Source organism: Cavia porcellus, unplaced genomic scaffold, assembly GCF_034190915.1.
Source record: "Cavia porcellus strain 051 isolate PalLab524CR breed Dunkin Hartley unplaced genomic scaffold, mCavPor4.1 scaffold_23, whole genome shotgun sequence".
In the NCBI taxonomy this organism is placed as follows: Eukaryota; Metazoa; Chordata; class Mammalia; order Rodentia; family Caviidae; genus Cavia; species Cavia porcellus.
Window position 1 is genome coordinate 42485463 of NW_026947506.1, and position 15670 is coordinate 42501132.

The 15670-nt window shown below is 47.8% G+C and overlaps 1 protein-coding gene and 1 long non-coding RNA gene across 7 annotated transcripts in view; one reads left to right on the plus strand and one right to left on the minus strand.

Annotated features, from left to right (window-relative positions):
• Positions 1-7964, minus strand: part of Tbl2 (transducin beta like 2) — a 37052-nt gene extending 29088 nt beyond the window's left edge. For 4 of the 6 annotated variants that reach the window (XR_010042375.1, XR_002791295.2, XR_010042376.1 and 1 more), the window contains exons 1-7: positions 7731-7964; positions 5948-6069; positions 5501-5685; positions 4687-4838; positions 4221-4347; positions 3386-3538; positions 2362-3193 (exon numbers count right to left, since the gene is read on the minus strand). Coding sequence is in view for 1 of the 6 variants with exons in the window: in XM_003470049.5 (XP_003470097.1) it covers positions 2731-3193; positions 3386-3538; positions 4221-4347; positions 4687-4838; positions 5501-5685; positions 5948-6069; positions 7731-7860 (1332 nt within the window). In the remaining 5 variants the exon portion in view is untranslated. Of the gene's footprint in view, positions 1-72; positions 3194-3385; positions 3539-4220; positions 4348-4686; positions 4839-5500; positions 5686-5947; positions 6070-7730 lie in introns of those variants that run through there. The other 2 variants (XM_003470049.5, XR_010042377.1) reach the window with 2 other exon arrangements.
• LOC134472519 (uncharacterized) lies at positions 7938-8404 on the plus strand. The gene is made up of 2 exons (XR_010042378.1): positions 7938-8090; positions 8255-8404. It is a non-coding gene; the product is annotated as an uncharacterized LOC134472519 (long non-coding RNA).
• The last annotated feature ends 7266 nt before the right edge of the window (positions 8405-15670 follow it).

Here is a 15670-nt window from a genome sequence, read left to right on the forward strand (position 1 = left end):
GGGAAAAATTCCTAGTCCTTAGACTGTACAATGAGCATTCTGTAGTGTTTTTACTCACTCACAACACAGCAAGACAGGCAGATCAGAATTTATTTGCAAGTTACAGAGGAAACTAATTCAGAGGTCAAGTTATCTCCCTGCTCTTGGTCTTGTGACTCAGCTATAACTGGACCCTGGGTGCTAAAGTCAGCTTTAGCAACTTAACACTTAGTCCTTTCTCTCCTTGGTTCTAGCAGAGAGCAAGGCCAGAGATGCCTCCCCAAACAGGTGTATGAAGCAAAGTGCCATAGTTTCAGTCTTCTGACAGTCAAGCAACCAGTCCTGGTACAGTTCCATCACACTTAGGAACAGAAGCTCACAGAAGAGACTGGGAGTACGAGACAGACAGGCTACCCTAGTCTGCATTCAGCACTTACTGAGGGCTTGTTCTGCCCATTATTGTACCCAGCACAAAGCAGACAGACATGCTGCTCATGCTGACCTGAAACTATGTAGTCCAGGGTGGCCCTAAACTTAGAAGGCACTGCCCTCGCACAGTTCATTCTCATGGGTTCATTCCCCAAGCTGTCAATAGTAAGACTGGCAGATCACACCCTGCCCACATCAGTGTCTCCTGTGGTCCTTAGAGTGCCTGATATTTTTATTAGGTTGCTAATGTCAAACTTCTCTGAATCAGGCAACTTGTGCTGGATCTTTAGAGAGTAGCAACAGCCTGTCCCGCCCTACACCCAGGGCACCTGCCTCCGGCGTCTCCAGCCTGCAATCTCCATCCATTTTGGTACCCACTTGAGATGTGCACGCATTGAAGTTGAACCTCTGAAGCAAACAAACACTCAAACAAAGCTTCTTTCAGATAAAACTGAGTAACACAAAATAAAGGAAATTCGCTGTGATGCTAGTAGTGATCGGTAGAAAGGGGTACTTCAGATGTGGATAAGGAGGTTAAATGCGGTACAAAGAAACCTAGAACCAATCTGGGACCAGCCTGCTGTCAACAGAGAGGAGAAATGCTTCCATAAAGAGGAACCAGCAAGGCACAGGGCCTGCCTGAGGCTGCAAAGAGCTCACCCATTCTGGAGCAGCAAGACAGGTGTGGCTGGAGAGCAGGCAAGGACCCCAAAGAGACAGAGCGAGTTCCATAGCACCATGTGAGCCTCTGGATTTTGCTCCAAGAGTGAAGGGAAACCTTTGAGAAGAATAACGTGATCTGTTTTACAATGTCAAAAGGTTGGTCTGCTATACTGAAAAGGTAACAACCTACTGGGTGACAGTGGCTAGGACCAGGGTGGTAGCAGAGGAGAGACAGACATGGCAGCCTCTTGCATGTCACCTGAAGCACAGGCAAAGGGGTTTCAGAGGTGAGGATGAGGTAGTGGTGATGGACGGTGTCAAGAAAGGGGGCAATCAAGGACCACAACAAGGCTGTGGCTTGCACTGACACTTGACAGTACTGTGGACAACTGGAGCAGGCCCTGGTTTTGGGCAAGCGATCAAGACTTGGATTTTTGATGACTGTATTTTGCCTCACCCCAAGTCCTCCTGGAGTCCTCATCAGGCCTCCTTTTAGCCAAACAGTCCCCAAATCCCAAAATTCAAACTATTCTTTTGAGATAGGTTCTTGTTATATAGTCAGGCTGGTCTCCAATTCATGGTGTTCCTCCTGTCTCAGCTTCCTGAATGCTGGGATCACAGGCCTGTGCTACCATTGCCCAGCCCAAAATTCAAGATTTATGAAGACCTAATCCCTTATGCAAATCTATCCCTTCCACTTCCTATCCAGTGCCTCCATCCTGATTGCAATCTTATCTTGACCTTTACTACAGTCCACTGTTACAAAACAAAAACATCTTTCCTTCCTCCCTCCCTCCCTCCAGCCTTTGATGGCAGAGACTACCCCTTTGTATTTGTTGTCCCTGTCTAGAGCCGTCAGGGTAGGCAAGCAGGTGATGAACTGAAGAGGGCTCCTCGGGAGGGAGGTAACCTCAGGTAAGGCAGAAGCCCTACCCCAAGATAACACCATTCCTCCACCAAACATGAAGCCAAGCCAGGTACAAAACACATGCCTTACTAAGGAATGCATATCTGTTTCTAGTGTGGCTTTGTCCACACTGAGCCCCCCTTGTAGCTGGCTGTTAATCACAGTGACCATTCTTTCCTCATCCTCTGCAGGGTGGGGACTCACTTCACTTCAGAGCCTCTATGGAAAAAGCCACAGCGTTGTTTTCCAGTTTACAAAGAAATAGGAAGCCAGGATGAAATCCCATTTCTTTTGCTAGACTCAAGCCTGGTCCCGATGAACACATGGCTTCCCCTGATCTTACTGCCCTGCTCTGTAATTGGGGACATTTCCCAGCATCTCACCCTGCAAAGCTGCTGCCTTGTTCTCAGGTGTTCCTAGGCTTCACTTCTGCATCTGCAAATTTCTCTGGGTGTCAGGGTGCACTGTCATAAGGTCAAGGTCTCTCGGTCCTCCACCACTCTCCTCAGGGCTGGATGAAGACACTCAGGAGAAAAGCACCCTGCTCTTCGGTCCCGGAGGAATCAGAACCAGTAAGGAGAAAGAGCCGTCTAAGGAGACAAGAGTACATTCAGTGGGACAGAGACCAGAGAGGCCACCAGTCAGAAAATCAAGTCAGAGGGCTTCTTTCGGGAGGTTTCTGCCTGGGAGCACCTGGAAGAAAATGGCAGTGGTGGGCACAGGCAGGAAGACCGTGCCCGAGCCTGAGACAGTCACTTCTTCAGGGCACCCAGGCTCCTGAGGGCCTCCTGGGCCTGCGCCAGCTGCTGCTGCAGCCTCTGGCGGGTGCTGCTGCTACAGGCGCGCTTCAGCAGGGTCTGCATCTCTTCCACCACTGCTCGGTGGCCTGGGGTGTTGTGGAAGAGCCGCACAGCCCGGTCCCCGCAGGAGGCCAGCAAGCGGCCGGTGACATCAAAGGCTAGGTCGGTAATATACTCCCCGTGGACCTGTTCGAAGCTTTCCTCTTTCTCGCCGTGCCGCGTGTTGTAGAGATAAATGTTGGTGCCGCTGGCCAAGGCCAAGACGTGGGTGTCAGGGGAGAGTGCCAGGCGGCATGGCATGGTGCTCGCTTGTTCAAAGCGGCCTGTCCTCAACAAATAGGGATCTTGCTGCTTCTTGTATTCCACGTCAGTGTCCCACAGTTTCCATGTGCCGTCCTTGGACACAGAGGCCATCCTGCAACAAAGGCATCACAGCTCAAGCCTCAACTCCATCCCAGGGGCTTCAGGCCCTAGGACAGCCTGAGAGACTGCAGCCAGGCATCCTGTCTACTCCCTGTAAGGGCCAGGTACCCTGCCCCCTGCAAGCTCCGTCACCCGTGGATGGGAGAGCCCTGGAGGAGAGATCAGGGCGCATCTGGGCACTCACCGCCGGGAGTCGTTGGAGAAGGCAAAGCAGTGCACAGCTGCCGAGTGGCCCTTCAGTTCAAAGGCTCGCACGACCTCCTGGAATTCCCCCTTCTTCCCAAAGCAGACTTCCCAGATCTTCACATCTGGGGTGAAGCCACATGAAGCCACAAACCTGCCACAAAACCCAGCTTCCTTGAAAACGGGACTTGAAAGGCATCTTGCGCCTACAAACCCCTTAAACATTGTTCCTAAGAAAAGGGAACTTTTTGGAATGCTGGAGATCAAACCAAGAGGCTTGTACACTACCCAAATGTTCTACCACTGTCCTACCCGCCAGGCTGAGGCACCTGCTACAAAGCGCTTCTAAAGCCAGGTAAAATGCTGCATACACTTGGAATCCCAGCATTCCGGAAGGCTGAGGCTGGAGAATCACAAGTTCAAACCTAGGCCTGGCAACTTACTGACTCAGGGAGAGTCTGATTTGAAATTAAAAATAAAGATAAAGGCTAGGGATACAGCTCAGTGCAAAGACCATGGGTTCAATCACCAGCACCAAAAAAAAAAAAAAAAAACGAAATAAAAATACCAAGTGCTTCTGCATATGTGACATCCCAACTTGTTCTAAGATATGTAAACACCTCAACCCCACCCTCTAACAACTGCAGAGGAAAAGACAGGTAAAGGACTGGCAGTTGCATGACATCCTATCACTGCAAGGGGTGAGCTAGGACCTGATCTAAGGCACCCCAAGACTCCACCGTGAGTGCCCACTCCACCCCACAGACTGCCTCTCTGCTCTGTACCTACTCCAGGTCAGCTGCACACTGTGCCCAGTGCCATGCCCACTACCTTACCTGCTGCAAGGGGATATGGCAGCATAGATGTTGTTCATCTGGTTGGTGTTAATCGTGGACAACACCTGGCCTTTCAGATTCCAGATAATAATAGTTGTGTCACTGGAGGCTGTCATGATGAACTTGCCTAAGAGGAGGAGAAGGATGTGAGCCACAGGTAGTGACCTGACCAATCAACATTCCCCAGGGAGACACTGATGAGGTTTCTGCTGTCCAAAAACTCATGATCTCCTCCCAGGCCAAGAGTCACCACACAGAAGGACTGGGCTGAAAAATCTAGCTCCTCCCTCTCTCCTTCCAGGACATGCTGTGGCTCCTGGGACTCCAGGGGACAGAGCCCGGTTGCTTAGAGTCACAGTCCTTGGTCACACTGAGGCCCAATGAAACCCTAACAACTCACTTTGCAAACATACCTCATGGGGTCTTCTCATGCCTGGGGCAGTGCAACCCTCAGAATGTCTCTCACCTGTGTCAGCAATGCCAATGTTGATGACAGGTGCCTTGTGCTTCTTAGGGAAGTCCTCTGGGGTGGCCGTGAAGGTGAAGCCTCCATCTTCTCGCTTGGACATCTTGAAGACCCGCAGGGTGTCCCCATTAGCCAGCCAGACGATGAAGGCCCTAGAGACAAAGCAGACAGCAGGCTCTCTCATTTAAAGATGGAGGCCTAGGGTTCCAGGCCCTGTGCTACATTTCTGGGAAAAATAAAGGTCTCCCTTCATGGCCTACAGCATGGCCTTACAATGTAAAAGCCTCGCTCAAAATACTTTAAACTATTTAAAGGGACATATCTGTAATCCCAGCACTCTGCAAGGCTGAGGCAGGAAGATCAAAATTTTGAGGTCAATCATACCAATTTAGTTACTTACTGGACCGTGGCTCAGAATAAAAAATAGAAAGAGCTGGGGATGTTGCTTAGAGCAACAGCTCTGGGTTCAATTACCAAGAATGAAAAACAAAAAGCAAAAACAAAAAAATCAAAAGGATTCTCAGTGCTTGGCTCCTTTAGCTTCTTCCTAACATTCAAAAAACCCTGAGAACCTAAGATTTATTTTGAAGCCTTGTAAGTTGCTGGGTGGAAGAGGGCTTTGGCTCTGTTTCTTTGCTGCGTAGTGGTATAGCCCTCCAGGAAGCCTTGGGCGGTGTACACAGTACCTGTACACTCTCTCCTTGTCCCTGAAGGAGAACCTGGGCCCCTTCTAGCTCCCCCTAACTGGATCCTGGATGGCCAGAAGCTGGGGCTAGGCTTCCGTGGGCAAACCTGAGGCTCCGTCCTATCCCACCTGCAGTCAGGGCTGAAGCGCACCAAAGTGGCATGGTCCAGCTCCACGTTGGCTCGCATGCTGCGGTGCTCCCGCTGCAGGAAGTCCTTGGTGCTCCAGATGCGAACAGTGCGATCGTCAGCACAGGTGGCCAGATACTTGCCGTTGCTGCTGAAGTCCATGCATGATATGTTCCCACTGTGGCTCTGGGTGAAGGGTACAGGAAGCACGAGTGAGCAGTGTGGTCAGACCTGGAGCCCTGATACCAGGAATCCTGGGGCCCTGCTGCATGGACGCTCAGCAAGCTAGCTCAAGGTGGGCTGGGCAGAAGAGGGACAGCACGAGGAAGACACTGACTGTGGTCAGAGGCAGAGGGGTCTGAAATGCCACAGATGATGACAAAGGCAAAGGATATAGGGGGTATGAGTTCTGTGCGTGTCGTGTGGGGACCCCTGGGGATGCTTGTACCTTCAGCGCTGCAGCCAACAGGCGGTGGGTGAAGTTGTGTTGCTGAGGTTTCTCTTTGCGAATTCGTTGTTGCTGTTTCTGCTTCTTGGATCCTGGCTTCTTGGGTTCATTTGTTTTTTGTGCTATAAGGAAGGGCAACACCATTCATTCACTCGTTCACTGGTAAGTACTGACTACTCATGACTCGGCAATCCCCAGCCGAGTGCAGAGCAAGTGATGAAGTACATGTGGTTGCACCTGTGGAAAGCCTGAGACGTGGGCAAACACAGGTGCTTTGGAACAGGCCTGACATGTGGGTTTGACTGTATCCTGCGGGAGCTGGACGAGGCAACTTCCTGCAGAGCACCTTAATGCACAATAGGAAAGATGCCCTCTTTGGGTTGATGTAGCACAGTAGGAGAAAAGGCACGCAACAGTACCTCGTGGCCTTGGAGGAGTTATTTAATTGCTCTGAGTTTTAGTTTCCTTGAAGAGTGATCCAGAGAACTGGATGAGATAATATAAACAGCGCTGCACACACGCATTAAAGGTCAAAGGCCTTTAGGAACTCAGCATGTGTTTGAGCATTGACCCTGTGACAGCAATGGTTCCTGTCACTTCTGCATAAAGTACTTGAGAATCAGGCATGTAATAGGGGCAGATGCTCCCCAACCCCTCCAGGAAACAACTTCTAATCCCATGCACAAAGATGGCCACCATCTGGCCTTTGAGTCACACAAAGAGCAGTGTTGGGACTCCCTGCCTTCAGGAGTTTTGCCTCTTCCTTGGCCTTCTGGCGAATTCTTCCAATATCCCCGTCCTTCAAAACCCCACAAAATGGACAGGCCATGTAGCTTAAGAGGGCACCTGTCTGAGGCCATGACCTATTCGAGCATCCAGCACCTAAACAACCACCACAAAACTATCTCATTCCCTACTGTGAGGATGTCTCTAACTACTCCTCCCCCAAAGCAGGGGTCTTGTCTCCAGTATTAACTTTTCTTTGCTATATCCCTGGCCCCCAGTACTGATGTTTCTATGAAATGAATTACACTACTTATTTTGCAGTACTAGGCACTGAACCCAGGTCCTTTGGAACTGAGCTATAGCCCCACTGCCTTTTTTTTTTTTTTTTTTGTCTTTTTTGAGACACGGTTTTGCAGTATGCAGTTCAGGCTGGCCTTGAGCTCACTTTGTAGCCCAGGCTGGTCTTGAACTCACAAAACCAGCCTCCCGAGTGGTGGGATTACAGGCATGAGCCACCATGCTGGGCTCCCACTGCCTTTTTTGGAGATTCGGCCACTAAGTATCCCGGGCTGGGCTCCCAACCTGAGTCCCTCCTGCCTCAGCCTTCCAGAATACTGAAATACAGAAATACATCTGCCATGTGCGTAAATATTTCACTGCACTTTTATAAGATCATAATTAACAGATTTTGATTTTAGATACACGTTTTAGACGCACTTCTCTATTGGACTCATTCAAGACTCCGAAGCCTGTCCAGGGCTAGCAGGTACTTTGAGGGACACTGTGGGTCGCGAGGTTCGTCGGACAGCGCGTGCTGACCCATGCCTGTCCCCATTTTGAGACACCGCGAACACGCTGCACACTCGAGTCAGTCCCCAGCGCTGGTCGCAGGAGGCCAGGACACCGAGATGCCCTGGTTCTGCTCATCTAAACCCAGGATGCGACCACCCTGGCGGGGCAGCACCGCGCCGCTGGAAAAACTGAAGCCCAAGAGCGCCGGCCTCCGCGGCTGCAGCGAGGTCCCCGTGTCGCCCCTGCCCGCCGCGGCCCCACGTACCAACGGGCTGGCTGCCCTTCTTCTCCTCGGCGCGCAGCCATCCCCGCGCCACTGCCGCCGTCGCCACGAGGGCCAGCAGCCCGACCAGCAGGGACAGCACCACCAACTCCCACACCGCCCGAAAGTCCATAGCGGCCGAACTCTGCCACCTCAGCCCACGACGACGCCGGCACCCGCACGTCTCCACGCACGCAGGGGCGGGGCCGGCCGTTAGCGGCCGCGAGGGGCGGGCCCGGGCTGTTGGGGCGCCCTGAGGGGCGAGGCCTAGCTGTTGGCGTGTCTTGAGGGTTATTGGTTCCTCCTAGCGGGAGGAGCCTGGACGTTGGCGCGTCCTGAAGGACGAGGCCCGGCCTTTGGTTGGTGTGTCCTGGGGCGGGGCCTGTTTGTCGGAGCGCCTCGGGGGCGTGGCCTAATGTGTGGCGTGCTCTGAAGGGCGGGGCCTGGCCATGAAAGTGAGGCTCTTCTGGCTTTGAGGGTCCCCTCCCTTTGAGTATATCGCTAATACGTTCATTTAATATTTTCAGAGCCGGGTATGGTGGCACGCGCCTGTAACTCCAGTATATAGGAGGCTGAAGCAGAATTGCCACGATTTCGAGACCAATCTGAGCCACTTAATGAGTTCAAGACTATCTTGGCAAATAAATTAACAAACAAATAAAGGTTTTCTTCCATTATCTCCGCCCTGGATCTTTTCTAGGAAGTTGAGCAGCGAGGGGGCTGTGATTGCCAAACGACGGGTAGGAGAGGCTTTCTAGCAGCAGGAGACATGCAAATGAGCTTTACGGTTGCAGAAGGGTAAGAGCGCCTAGAGCTCCAGACGGCGACGTCGCGGAGAGGCGGGGCAGAGCTCATCTAGCTGGGGATGCGAGGGTTTGCTGAACCTGGGCTTTCTTGCTGCGGGGCTCCTTGCAAGGACCTTTGGATGGATCCTTGTCGAGCAAAGAGAAACCCGGAAGTGTTGCAAGATTCCCAGAGGGAGCTAACGGGGACCAGGACTCGAGGATAGCCTGGGGTGTGAAAGGGACGTTGGAAAGATCATATTTATTTTTGCGGTCCTGGGAATGGAACTCAGGATCTCCTGCATGCTAAACAAGCGCTCTACGCGCCAAGCTACACTTCAGTCTCTGAAAAGTTGCGTTTTTCTTTTTCTTTTTGTACTGAAGATTGAATCCAGGGCCTTATACTGAGCTACATCCCCAGCCCCTTTTAATCTTTCTTTTTTTCAAGATATAGGGTCTCACTAAATCGATAAATTGTCCAGGCTGAACTCAGACTCTCCATTCTCTTACCTCAGCCTTCTAGAGTGCTGGGGTTATAGCCATGTGCCACCATGCCCAGTTAGAACAGATTTTAAACAAAGAATAATTACTTTAAAAGTAATTATAGACTCACAAGAAATTGAAAAATGAAGAGAGGGCCTATGGGCCCTTGCACACAGTTTTCCTTTCCTGCGTAGAATATAACCAGGACCTTGACATTGATACAGTCTCTACAGAAGCAACCAGATTTCACTGAAAAGGACCTATTCTGAGAGACTGGCAGACTCAGGATTTTTTTTTTTTTTTAATCTTTTTCTTGAGACAGGATTTCACTATGCAGTTCACACTGGCCTTGAACTTACTTTGTAAGTATAGGCTGGCCTCAAACTCACAGTGATCTCCTGCCTCAGCTTCCCCAGGGCTGGGATTACAGGCATGCACCACTCACTATCACACTTAGTGGGATTTGTAATCCTATCTGCTAGGCCAGTCTAGCAGTCCAGGACAGGCATGCTCCCTGAGCCAAAGCACAAGTGCCAAGGGCACCATTCCAGCCTCAAACATTTCCATTGTTTCCACCCCTGCCGGGGAGCTGCCTCTCCTCACAGTCTAAGCTCAGTAGCCCTGACAAGAACTACTTGAATCTGGACCTGGTGGCCAGGCCTGGAATTCTAGCGCTATGAGAGGCTGAGGCAAGCAGATTTCAAGTTCGAGCTGTGCCAGGGCAGTCTTGTAGCCCAGGGCAATTTAGCCAGACCCTGTGACAGAATGAAAACTAAAAAAGGGCTGAGGATGAGGCTCAGTGCTAAGGTCCTGGTTCCATCTTAGTACAAAAAAAGAAAAGGACACTTTGAGGAGATAAGCAGTTCAGAGACTGACTGACAGACAGACAGACACACCACAGTCTCCGGTGAGGAAGCAGATCCAGTCTGAACAAATGGAGTGGCCTCACTTCCTTCCCTTTTGTCCTTTTCTGGGAAACTGGCATTGACTCAGCTGTGGGCGTAGGGTGGAGAGGGTGGAGAGGAGTGCCCCGTGTCTCCTAGACCTTCTCCCAAATTTGCTATTTAGAATTGCACACCCAGGCACCACCCAGAGACAAAGCTGTACTGTTCTTTTTTCTTTTGTGAGACAAGGTCTTGCTATGTAGCCCAGGCTGGCCTTGAATTCATGGTGGTCCTCCTGCCTCAGCCTCCCTAGTGCTGGTCTTAGATGTGTGCACCACCATGCCTACCTAAAACTACTTTTAAGAACAATTTCCTTTTCTAAGCATTTTGCAAGTGACGCTTATTGATCCAAGAGCTTTGTGTCTTACTGGAACTTCTCACAATCCCCTTCCGCAGGTAAGGACTGAAGTACAAGGAAGTTACATGACTTTCCCAGAGTCACATGGGCAGAGATCAGGCCTGGGGATACATGCAGGTCTGACTCCAATCTATAGTTGTAGGGTAAAAGGAATAGTGGTCCCTGTACAGCTCAGGCCAGTTACAAACCTCAACCACATCTGAGTTCAGTTGATTTTGATAATGACTGCTGACATGGTGATGATGTTGGGTGTGGAGGCACACATCTGTGATCCTAGGGAGGCTGAGGCAGGAAGAGCACCTTGGGTTTGAGCCCAACTTGGGCTATATAATAAGTGCAAGGCCAACCTGGACTACATATCAAGACTGTCTCAAAAAAAAAAAAAAAAAGTAGCCTGGAAGCCTGGGGTTGTGGCTGAGTGGTAGAAAGCTTGCTAAATATGCATAAGACCCTATTTCAATTCCCACCACCATAGGCACAATGAATGACACCAAGCCTGACTTGCCCAGGAGAGCTGGTCGAGTCAGGGAAGGGGCTTGTGGGCAGGAGGACTCAGCTGTAGTTTCTAGAGTGGGCAGGGGGTGGGGGCATTCCAGATGGGGAAAGTAAGGCACGAGTAAAGACATGTGGGTAGAAGGAGCAGATTAGGCATTGTATCCATTAGGGTTACTAGAGAAACAGATACAACACATGATATACAAACGTAGAAGAAATTACAAGATTGGATTACAATGGTCAGCCACCAAGTCGGATGAAGGAGCTTGCAGAAGGTGTCTGTACGCTGGAGGTCGAAGGGTCCAGCCTAAGGGCTGGAGCTTACTCCAGTGTTCCATGCCAGTCCGTGTCTACAATGGAACACTGAAGAATCTGTGATGGAAGGCTGAGAGTCTATGACAAAGGCTGAAGAGTCAAGGTAGAAGCCAAACATCTGTGCCAGAAGCCAGGAAATGGTGTCCAAGATGAAGGTGAAGACTGGAGCTCCTCCGAAGAACCAGCAATCAGTCCCTCCTCGGTTGCCTTTAATGTACGAATACTGCTCCTCTGGGGTGGGTGCAGCACTCACACCATCTGCCTGCCCTCCTCTTGCACAGGCTGAGGCTGTTACAAACTAGGGACCCTGGCCCCTGCTGAGTCACTTAAAGTTCTGACCTTCTCAGATTGACACAGTGAACAATATCCTGGAATGATAATTGCTTGTCCTCTACACCCCAAGTCAAAGAGCTGCTGAGTCACTTAGTTAAGCTTCTAGGCTTCTCAAGTTGACACAACGTATAAACCATAACAGGGGTGCACATTCTTGGACTCCACCCCAGACCTAGCACTCTGAAACTCCGCATGTGTGGCCCAGTGATCTTCTCCCATCTTCCTACCTTGTCGCTCTTCGAATTTGAACATGTTTTTCCTGCTTTCCCAGTGTCTATCCTCCATTATGTTCCTTATTTGACTTTTGTGTTTCTCACAGGAGAAACAAAGCGATATTAAAACTTGTGTGTCTGATTTATTTTACATAAGATTATGGTCTCAAGGTGTATCTAGATTTCTACAGATGACTCAAGTTTATCCTTTATGGCAGAGTAGTGCTCCATTGTATATAAATACCACATCTTCTTTATCCATTATCTGCTCATGGGCTTATGGGCTGTTTCCAATATTTAGCTATCATAAATTGTGGTATTATAAACATGGGTGTGCATATGTCACTGTGGCATCATAAGATACTTTTAACTCTTTTAGGAAGATACCTAGAAAGGTCTAGCTAGGTCAAATGAAACCTTTAGTTCTAGTTTTTTGTTGTTGTTTTGCATGCGTGTGTCCTTTTGAGACGGGGTTTCAATATACAGTTAAGGCTGGACTTGAGCTCACTTTGTAGCCCAGGCCGGCCTCGAACTCCCAGTGATTCTTCCTGCCTTAGCCTCCTGAGTGCTGGGATTACAGGCATGCACCGCTGCACCTGGCTCTAGTTTTTTGAAGAATCTTAATACTGACCTCCATAGTGGTGGCATGAGTTTACACTGCTACCAGCAATGGAGAAGCATTTGTTTTACCCCACAGTCTCACCAGCACTTTTTTTTTTGAGACAGGGTATTTCTATGTGGACCAGGGTGGCCTCAACTGTGGCAACCCTCTTGCCTCAGCCTCCTGAGTGCTGAGATTACAGGCGTGTGCCACCACACCTGGCCCTTACCAGCATTTGTTATTGGTTGATTTCTTTTTAAAATTAACTTTATTGGTGCATTTTTTATAAAACATAGGCATTTAATCATCCAATTCTTTTCAATGAATAAAGAGAAATTAGTGGTATAGTTATCTTAACTATCATGTATGTATGTATGTGTATATATATTTTTTATGTTTTAAATTTTTTATTTTAAAGAGAAGAAAACAAAAGAGAACAGAAAAAAACAAATAAGAACAGAACAGTTGAAGCAACACAGCACTTCACAATAAGACAACCAGTATCAACAGTAGCTACCATTAATGTCTCTTTTCTTTGAAATAGTTGAGCATACCTTCACACACAATAATATCAAACATAACAACATAGTATAAAACCATTCAAGAGAATTAAAGCATTATAGGACTTCAAAATCAAATAACAGGAAATGAACAATGGCTATTATAATATCTCATTTTCCTCAAAAAATTTGTACCATCACACATAATAAAATCAAATAAAACACAACAGGATAGAATCAATCAAGACAGTAGAACAAAAGCATTGTAGGACTTCAAAACAAGATGATAGTAAATCAGCAATGGCTCCCATAATGTCTTGTTTTCTTCGAAAGAGCTGTTCATACCATCATACATAATAAAATCAAACAAAACACAGTAAAATGAATCACACAAATGAATTAAAGCATTATAAGACTTCAAAGCAATATAATAGGAAACCATGATTACCATAATATATCCCATTATATTCAAAATAGCTGCCCCTACCAACTGACAGCATAAAATTAACAAAACAAGACAGAACAAAGCCAAACCTAACAAAATTGTGTAAACAATGCAAGAGTTCAAGATAAGACAATAAGAAATTGACAGTAGCTTCCACCTTTTCCTCCCAGGGATTTCCTCCCCTTTGCTCTTACATTAACTATTTTGCTTTTGGATCCCGTTAACTCCTTCTGTTTCTTATGCCAGGGTTCACACATATGAGTTCAAACTGTTTCAGCCATGAACATGATCTCCAGTTGCATCTATTTACCTACAGGAGCCTTGAGATTATTCTACTTTCTAGCTAGGTAGCTTTCCACTGCATGAAAATGCCATATCTCTCTTATCCATTCGGTGGTTGATGGGCAAGTTACATTTGCTTTTTTTTTTTTTAAATCTCCTGCCACATGGAACAATTGTTTTCTCTCCTTTTATTTTCAGTCTATGAATTTCCTTTCATGAATTTAATACAGTTAAATGTATTTCTTATGTAGACTATATCTATAGATTTTGCTTCTTGATCTGCTCTCCCTGTGTTTCTTTGTATTGCTGACCTGAGGCCATCTACATTAATGGTTACAATCGGCATACATTGGTTTGTCTCTGCCTTGCTATCCTCCTGTTTTAGGCCCTCCACTTTTCCCTTTCATTCAGTTGCCTGTCTTGTTTGGCGATCCTACTCTGCTGCTGTTCCTGGATCCATGGTCACCTTTATCTCTCTCTAGAATATCCTTGAGCACTCTGTAGGGTTGGTTTGGTAGTCATGAATTCCTTCAGTTGTTCTTTATTATGGAAGTATCTTATTTTTCCATCAAATATGAATGATAGTTTTTTAGAGTACATCAGTCTAGGTTGGAAATTGTTTTCTTTCAGGGTTTAAAACATTTCACTCCAAACTCTTGACTTGATGGTTTGTGTTGATAAGTCTGCTGTGATTCTGATTGGTTTTCCTTTATAGGTGATCTGTCTCTATTCTCTAACAACTTTTAATACTCTGTTCTTATGATGAATTTCTGGGGTCTTGATTATTATATGTCTGGCTGTAGATTTACTTTGGTTATGGCTAGCTGGAGTCCTATATACCTCACTGATCTGCATGCCAGATCCATTTCCCATGTTTGGGAAGTTTTCTTCTATTACTTCTGTGAATATCCTTTTAATTTCATTTGTGTTGACCCCTGCTTCTTCACCAACACCTATCATTCATAAATTATGCTTCTTTGCATCATCTTGTAGCTGTTGAGATGTTATTTCCTAATTTTGTGTTATTTTTAAGAGATCTTTCCTCTCAGGATCACTAGCTACAATCCTATCTTCAGGGTTTGAGAGTCTGTCTTCAGTCTCTTTCAAGCGGTTTTGTCAGGTTTGATTGAATTTTTAATTTCTCTCTTTGAATCTGTTTCATGCATTGTAATTCCTTTCTACATTCATTCAAGATTTCCATCATTTTCTTATGCTCCTCTTTTTTGTCTGTCTTCTTTAGACCTGCTGAACAATTCTTTCAGTGTGCTTGTGATTTCTTCTTTTACTTGAGACTTCTGATTTGACTGCTTTCACAATCTCATGAAGTTGCTCCCTTACTTCAGTTGCTGTCCTTTCAGAGATTTCAGGTGTGTGACTTCCATTATTTCCCATGTCTGTATTTCCCAGACTTACTGTGTGTGGGCTAGAGGTCTCAGTTTGCCTGTTTGCCTTTTGTTCCTTCATGTTGACATTCTCCTGGTTCCTCCAACAATCTGATTGTGGGGTCCCAGGCAATTCCCATGTTGGCTGCCCCTAGGCAGTGTAGGGGGATGAGACAGGTACCTGGATTCCTCTAACCCTAGATTTACAGGGAGACAGCAGTGTGTGGAGCAGGCTTCTCTAGACCTATGCAGCTACACTGTGGCTTCACTGATGATCAGGGGTACATGGAGGTGGGGCTGCTTCTCTCAGCCTGTGTGTCCACACTGGAACTCCCACGATGATGACAGACCCCCAGGGGTATGTTTATCTGGTTCTCCTGGTGGGTGATGGCTGCCTGAGGGAACCGAGGGCCTCCAATGGTGGCTTACAGATGCACAGGGCTTAGCTGGCTGTGTGTCCTTGCTCCTGCAGGCTGCCTGCAGGAAGGAGCCTTCTGATGGCAGCTCCCTGAAGGTGAAGGTGGCTCTTTTGGCTCTCTCTGCCTGCATGGGTGTGCAAAGGAAAGGGTCTTCTGGTGGCAACTCCTGGCAGGCAGAGGCCTATTGGCGTACCTTTGATATACATAATGATCACACTCATCATAGTGAATTTACACCTGTATGTGATACATATTCATTCTTTTTTTCCCATTCCCATCTCTTCCCTTCAACCCCTCTTCCCCCATTTATTTACAAAAGCTTTGTTTCCATTTTTCCTTCTACTCTTTTTTTCTTTTCCATTCCTTCCCTCCCATATCCCTTTTTCTTCTTT